Source organism: Myripristis murdjan, chromosome 13, assembly GCF_902150065.1.
Source record: "Myripristis murdjan chromosome 13, fMyrMur1.1, whole genome shotgun sequence".
NCBI classification, from domain to species: domain Eukaryota; kingdom Metazoa; phylum Chordata; class Actinopteri; order Holocentriformes; family Holocentridae; genus Myripristis; species Myripristis murdjan.
The window spans coordinates 26,434,973-26,443,123 of NC_043992.1; the positions used below are offsets into that span (position 1 = coordinate 26,434,973).

The 8,151-nt window shown below is 41.9% G+C and overlaps 1 protein-coding gene across 1 annotated transcript; it reads left to right on the forward strand.

Annotated features, from left to right (window-relative positions):
• The first annotated feature begins 6 nt into the window (after positions 1–6).
• LOC115369703 (beta-crystallin B1-like) lies at positions 7–1,513 on the forward strand. The gene is made up of 5 exons (XM_030066373.1): positions 7–17; positions 277–360; positions 536–668; positions 993–1,135; positions 1,345–1,513. Exons 1-5 carry the CDS (start codon positions 7–9, stop codon positions 1,511–1,513), a joined length of 540 nt encoding a protein of 179 aa, XP_029922233.1.
• Positions 1,514–8,151: the final 6,638 nt, after the last annotated feature.

Consider the following 8,151-nt stretch of genomic DNA (forward strand, 5'->3'; position numbering starts at 1 on the left):
GATGAAATGCTTCTCCGGTGCGGGCTAGGGGACGCATGGCTTCTCTGGTCCACGTCAGGAATATGGAGCACTCTGCAAACAGCAGGATTAACAATTGATTATTTTGATTTTGGATTGCAAGGATTCCCTTCCTTGGTTGGTGGTTTTCTGAATGGAATATGTTCTTCAGAAATTAGGAATAAATTAGGATAACGATTTCTGGTGCATTAGACAATCAATCTACTACGCAAACAGACAGAGCAAAGTAATAGCTGACCAAACTCAAATTAACTGTAGCTGCAGTTTACTGAATGGAGAGTGCCGCAATCTGTGTGAGAAGGGTTTCGACAGAATTGGCTCCATCAGAGTAGAGTGTGGACCGTAAGTCACCAAAACTGTCATCAAAGCATCTACCCAACAACATTTAAATGATCAGATCAACAACAACAGCCACTAATAGTCATGAGACTGAGTCATATGGCATATGTGTTTACAGAAGTGTATATATATTTATCATTTTGTCCCCATTAACATATCTGTCTGTCTGTGTGTGCAGCTGGGTGGGTTATGAGCAGCAGAGCTTTACTGGTGAGATGTTTATGCTGGAGAAGGGAGAGTACCCCCGCTGGGACACCTGGTCCAACAGCTACAGGTGTGACCGCTTCATGTCCGTCAGGCCCGTCCGAATGGTAAGTTCATTTGATTGTCATTGTCATCAGTTTGGCATGGGTTTTTAAAGGTTGATACCAATACCAGTACCAAGATTTTTGGATTAAAAACAGCTAATAGATGATATCTGCGACAGTTTTGAATATCTTAAAATTTGACACTGGCTGGCAAATGTCAGATTTCTTATTAAAGGTTGACTGATAACCTGGCCTCACCCTAGGGATTCCCACTGGAATTCTGCTGCTGTGAATTCCTTTACTGGATAAAATCTGGGAGAACAGAGTGAACCAAAGACAACCCCAACTAGCAATAACTAACCTGAATGTACTGTGTGTATCCCACAGGATCCCCAGGACCACAAGATTTGCCTGTATGAGTGTATGAACTTTGAGGGTCGTAAGATGGAGGTGTGCGATGAGGATATTCCCAGCCTGTGGTCTTATGGTTTCCAGGACCGTGTTGCCAGTATCCAGGTCACTGGTGGAACGTGAGTTACCTCTAGTTGAGTTTCAGGGACTGTCTCACCTACTTTGAAAAATGTAATTTTACAGTATAAATGATAAAAGTCATTTCAAAGTCCTTTCAGACAAATTCTGAATGGTTTCAAGCGAGCATAAATAGAGCAGAAGGTGAGAGAAGGACAGCTTTGATCAACACAGTGCACTGTGGTTCATATTTGTCTCTCTGTTCCTCCAGTTGGGTGGGTTACCAGTACCCCGGTTACCGTGGCTACCAGTATGTGTTTGAGATGGGCCCTTACAAGCACTGGAACGAGTGGGGCGCCCACCACCCCCAAATCCAGTCCATCCGCAGGGTGAGGGACATGCAGACGCATCGCAGAGGCTGCTTCGAGATGACCGCATAGAGAGGAGAGGAGGCACAGACTGTGGGCTAACAGGGGAGAATAACAAGGGTCAGGCCTCCCATGGTGCTAACCATCCCTTAGAAATTCTTCAAGTAGCCACTTAGCCACATAAGCTAACTGGTTTTGAGTAATGTTATTGCTTTTACTGGTAGAATTTGGTGCTATCTTGAATGATTCTGAAGGGGGTGAGAAGTCCGACTGTTACAGTCTTCCAGAGCAACACTGATACAAATGATAGCAATGCTCTCTGTCTGAAGACCTCATAGATATTTATTCCATGATTTATCATATTTATAAAAGAGGATTAGTAGCTGAAATATAAACTTCATTAGTTTGTGTTCTTTAGTTTGTTTCAATTCCATATCGGACACCCATTTATTTTATACATCTACTCGCTTACGTGTTTTTAGCTATATGAAGTGATGCCAATAAGCCTGTTCACCAAACCATTCTCCCTCTCCTGGGATCCACAGATCACTCCTCACAAAATGCTACCATGGACAGCTCTCAGATCTGCACATGCCTTGTAGTAAGCTTGTCATGCAGAAGGAGGCACCATCTCCTCATGATCTAGTGTGGCCACTACAACTACAGAACCTCAGATAGTTCCTTATAGCAAAAGGCCACCAAGACTGCAGCCAGGTTTGGTGACTGGACGAGGGGACTGGTGGGTCTGTGGCTGTGGCTGTGGCTGGCTGTGCAGGGTAGTGTTTTGCAAATGTGACAATCTTTTGTCTGACCCCCCCTTCAGCTCACTGAGGGGGCTGTCCAGAAGATTTGTATTTTACACTTTCTCAGGGATGCTGGCATCTGGAAAGCAACTTTCCAATGGAAAAAAATGAAATAAAAATATTCTACACCTGGAAGATATTCTCATGTTCTCATTTGTTTCCTCTTTCTTGCATGTTTCATTGATGGTCATGATGGTCTTATTCCTAGCCTCATGGTGTCAGTGTGTTGGGGCTGTGGTATGACAAAAGTGTCATGGTCATAAATACAGGATGTCATAACAGATCAATAAGTCTTACAGGCTTTACCTGGAGTGTGCAAGGCATAGCAGCCAAACATCAATGACAGCATCAGTGTTTTTTGTGCAGCATTTTAGTTGTAGTCTAGCTGCGCCCAACAGAATATAAGACATAATTTACATAATGCTGAAACTACTAAGTCAGTATCAACAGGCTTGTCTGACCAGCGACTGTTCACATCCTTTTAGCAACGTCTAGCCCCTTAACATATAAATATCCCTCTATGGCACATATAGTAGAGTTACCTGAATAGACACAGACCTGTTGCATTAACCTGCCGTGAGGTGACACGCGGCAAAACAGCCCAGTCCTTTCACTTACGGCGCTCAGTCAAATAAAACAAAATCATTTGTTACCACAAACCACAAACCAACGTTAAGCTAGTTACCCACTAAACACCACCAGAGACAGATGACCTGCATACAGAAACATCTCGTTAAAATTCAACATGTTTAAATTAATTTTGCTTTGCTGACGTTACCTCGACACGGCTTCTCTCAGCTGAAACCATTTGGCCATTTAACCCTAACCCTAAACCACCGACATTACCACCGTTAGGCCACTACAATATCTGAATATATTTGAACATCTGACCGTGAATATATAGATATAAAATGTGTATTTGACCATTTGACCGTGATATATATATATATATATATATATATATATATATATATATATATATATATATATATATATATATTTTTTTTTTTTTTTTTTTTTTTTTTTTTTTTTTTTTTTTTTTTAAATTATTGACTTACCATGAAGAAATGAGGGAGTAGCAGCCGCTGGGTCCGGCCTTATTGAAAAGTGGGCGGGTTGATCTCTCTCGCGACTTCTATTGACATAGACTGAGCGCGTGTTTGTTTGTTTGTTTGTTTGTTTGTTTGTTTGTTTGTTTGTTTGTTTGTCTTGCTGTCTTTGGTTTTGAAGTGCAGGCTGACGTCATGGTGCGGTGCAGTGCAGGCTGACGTCATAGTGCGGTGCAGTGCAGGCTGACGTCATAGTGCAGTGCAGTGCAGATGCTTTGCAGAGTGTGCTGACGTCATAATCACCCCTTGACAGTTGTCAGTTGAGTCATGCCCCGTGCAATGATGGGCTTGCTGATGTAATAACTGCCGTGACATCACATCAAAAAGTCCATAAATAGAGCTCCCCTGCCTTTGCTGAGTTGTCCCCCACACCGCTCATTTTTGCAAGCACCGCAAAAATGTTCACATTCCTTTCCCAAAATTTCCTTCAGCCCGTCCGGGCTATCTTCACCCGCGGGAGCCGTCCTCAGACGATCCTGCCGGGACTCAGAGGGCTGAACCCGGACAGCATGTATGTCCTAGTTCGGCCCTCTGAGCTCAAAAATTTTCAAGAGGTTGATGTTCTCCACAAAGAGAACAAGGAGCTCCACAACATGCTCCAAGAAGAGAACCTCAGAGTCCAGCAGCAGGCCATGCAGCTTGAGACCTGCAAACAGCAGAGAGACGACCTTCAACAACAGAAGGAAGAACTCTCTATGATGTGGGTCAAAAACAGCGAGCTGCTGAAATCCTGCCTGGACGACAAAGCAGCCCTCCAACAACAAGTGGAGGAGCTCAAAAAGAGAAGAGGAGCCATGATCGTGAACACGGCGAAGCTCCGCGCGTGCCAGAAGGAGAACGAGGTCCTACGCACAGAGAAGCAGCACAGTGACATGGTGGCCAAGCAGTGCTCCCAGCACGTGAAACACCTGGAAATGCAGCTCATCTCCTGCCAACAGCAGAGGGATGATGCTTGCAGAGAGAAGGAGGCCCTCCGCATAAAGAACGAGGTCTTGGAGCTGGAATTGGAGGCACTGAAATCTCACCTCGCGGAAAAAGAGCGCAGCGAGACCAGCTCTCAGCCTGGCCTGCTGGTTCAATTCTGCAGAGACCTGAGCGACAAGATCCACAGGAGAGAGCAGGAAGAGGCACCACCCAGCAACTGCAACTCCATCATCCCTGTCTGAGCAGTGTATTTGTGTCTGTATGCACAGACACAAATACACTCAAAAATAAAAGATATCCCCAGTGATATCAAAAATAATACACTGTGTTTGTCATTGTATGGTTTTGTTTCTGTAGAGAATTTTTCATAACCATGGTATGGAATACAGTATTTTTGACTAATTAACAAATAAAAATATAGTGAGAGATGAGATTGAGAATCTCAGTGCTGACTTCATGCTATTGGCTACAGCTCTTGCAACAAGGCAGTGGCTGCATTTGACTGAAATTTATCACATCTATCATTCTTATTCCATGTGTTTGTGTTTGTGTATGATATATGACCCCATATTCATCCCAGTGGTCAGTATGCCACAGGAACAGACTTGGCCTCCATGTTTATGGTGTGTAAATGCACCTTTTACTTGAGCTACAAATAGTGAAAAACAACCATTCCCCCATTGTTGGACAACAATTTAAAAAATCATATGTATAAATCATAAGTATACCTTAATCAGCCCATGTAATAACCATGCATGCCGCATTTGGCCCAGATTAAAAATGCCTCAACAACAGTGGTACAATTTTACAAATGACTTGTATTTATTTGGAATTGGAACATGTTCTAAATAACAAGCAATTCATATTAAATGAAAATTTAATATGAATTGAACATTGAACATATGAATGAACACTGACTGCCTTAATGATACTATGATACACATTTGGGCAGGAAGAGGTGGCTAAGTTTCACACTCCATCCACCAGAAATGGTTCTTCTCTATATGGCATCATCACTCAAATTCTAGAAATTAAAGACAATAAATAAACCAAACACAACATTAAACTGTAAACCCTGAAACATGTCTGGAACATAGTGCAAGAGTCAAAATGCATTATTATGCAATGGAACAATGTCACTGTCCTTTCTTCAGAGTTCAGAAAGCAGCATTAAACATTTGTAAACAACACTAAAACTCGTCATAGACTTTCAAGAGTCAAAAACGCATTATGCATTGGAACAATGTCACTGTCCTTTCTTCATATTTGTTTAAACAGCAGCACCATCTGTAAACAACTTGGCATAGACTTTGAAGAGTCAAAAATGCATCACGCATGAGAGTTTCTCTCATGCTCCTTTCTTCTCATTCGTTCGCTTCTCCCGCCATTCCTATCAGGTGCATTTTGAAGCCATTTTGTAATCCTAGTCTTGATCTCTTGGTTCGTGACATCAGAAGTAAGATGATTACATCAAACAGCCGCTAACACACACACACACACACACACACACACACACACACACAAATTAATTAATAACACCACTATAGTGCAGTGCATAAGTGAGAGAAGAAAAAAACGAGGAGAGAGTGAAGAGCTCTGTCTTAATTCCACAGTGCACGCCTCTTCATATTTATATGAATTAACACATCTTAATGGATGAGAGCAGCTCATGTTATTTTTCACTGTCGCACACATATCAATTAACTAAACACAGAGTTAGCAATGGACAACTTTTTTTTTCCTGAAGTAGAACTGATATTCTTACCAGTTGGTTTTTGGGGTCAGAGCTATTTCTTAGCTGCTCCTCCAGGTTTTCAAGAGACTAGCGATCAGCTAGCGGCAGCAGATTTGGTTCAACACCTATCTTTCTTCAGTTACGGATTTCAATCCCTGGAAAGTAGTGAAAATGATTTCATTTGGTCCATCATCATCTCTTCATTTGTGAGAATATTTCGCAGGAGTGCTAGGAGGAACAAAGGTTTTGGGGATAATTAGTCAAACAATTGATCTGCTGATGTGTGCAGCAGACAGCAGATCACAGTTAGCTATAAATACAATAAAATACTCACATGAACGAAGACTGGTTTGTGCTCTCCTTATCAGTTGATGTATCTCAGAAGAAACAGCCTTTCTCTGGTGCAGGTCAGGGGAGGTAAGGCTTCTCTGGTGCAGGTGAGGCGATGAAATGCTTCTCCGGTGCGGGCTAGGGGACGCATGGCTTCTCTGGTCCACGTCAGGAATATGGAGCACTCTGCAAACAGCAGGATTAACAATTGATTATTTTGATTTTGGATTGCAAGGATTCCCTTCCTTGGTTGGTGGTTTTCTGAATGGAATATGTTCTTCAGAAATTAGGAATAAATTAGGATAACGATTTCTGGTGCATTAGACAATCAATCTACTACGCAAACAGACAGAGCAAAGCAATAGCTGACCAAACTCAAATTAACTGTAGCTGCAGTTTACCGTGGCTGTTCTTTTGGTAAGAAGGCTTCCTTGCCAGTATCATTCCCTTGGGGATCAGGACCAAATGGATGAAGAAACGTTGGTGCACTAGGCAGTTCAGCCGGTCTGCAGTGACAAAGCAAACCAAATGTTGTAACAACATTTTACATACCGATAGTAGAAGATCAAACTCGAATGAAGAGCAACTGAAATTTCTTACTTATTTCTTCCTTGGCTTAGCTTTTGGCAAGACATCTTCAGCCTCATCTTCATCTTCATCGTTGCCAGGGAAGAGGATGTTCTGTGGTCTAATTAAGTACTTGATGTTATTAAAATTGAAAATGCATATAAATATAAACATGTAGTAAAAAAACATAATAATTTACATTCTTCAGCTTTTGGGTTTAATTGGAGAATCCTCCCGATCTGTCCCAAGGTTGGTGTGTTCAACGGCTTCTGGTAGCTTTAGCCTTGCCTCATTAATCATCTACAAAATAATGACGAGAACTTACCACAGATTGTCCTTAACAGGTGTGTTAGTTAGTTCATTGTTAGTTGGTTCATTTTATTATTATTCACATGTAAAATCTCAAACACAACTGGTTAAATTTCAATAATGTGACTGATACAGTTTGTCTTTCCATAGAAATTCTGTATTTACATTTGTGTGGGATGACTTATGCCTATATACACATTTAGCCAAGATATTAGTCTCAACAGAATCCACACAATTGGACTGACTTGATCTGAATATAACTTGGACCCTGTACTTTTTGTGGCCTTGATAACATCTACTTTGTTTGGTGGCCACATACATTCTTCTTCATTGACCCACTTTGATGGTACCACTTCCACCTCATTAGTTTTCTCAAAAATAACAACGTGATACATTGCCTATGGATAATGAAAAGCTTTTAAGTCGTTTTTTAAAGTTACTTTCACTTGTTATCTGTTAAGGACTCACAACTTAAGAGCAATATGAGGGAAAAAAAACTGAATCTGATGACAAAAGGTACTACAAAGGCAGAGCAGTCATAAGACAAAAAAAAATTGCTGTTTTTTTTTTTTTTTTTAAATAGGATGCAGCTGCCAATTTGGGTATACGCCTAGTGTATACAAAAGTAGGCCTACTTGTTACTCTGGTCCTCCACAGAGTAACAAGTAAAAAGTGAGTTTTGAGGCAGAACAGCGAGCCAACGCTGGGAGGCAGTCGACACATGCAGTCCGCTGCCATCTGAATCTAAAGGGGGGTGAACGGAGATTAATGCAACCAGCAGCCTATGTCAAATTTCTGCTCTCTGACGGTAACAAGTGAAGTAGTGGAGTATTTCAGAGATGAGTAATCGGATACTCTTCCTGCGTAACGAGCCCCGCGCCGCCAGGTGGTGCGTTCAGGCGACGACGCACGCACTGAGCCCCGACACGCAGC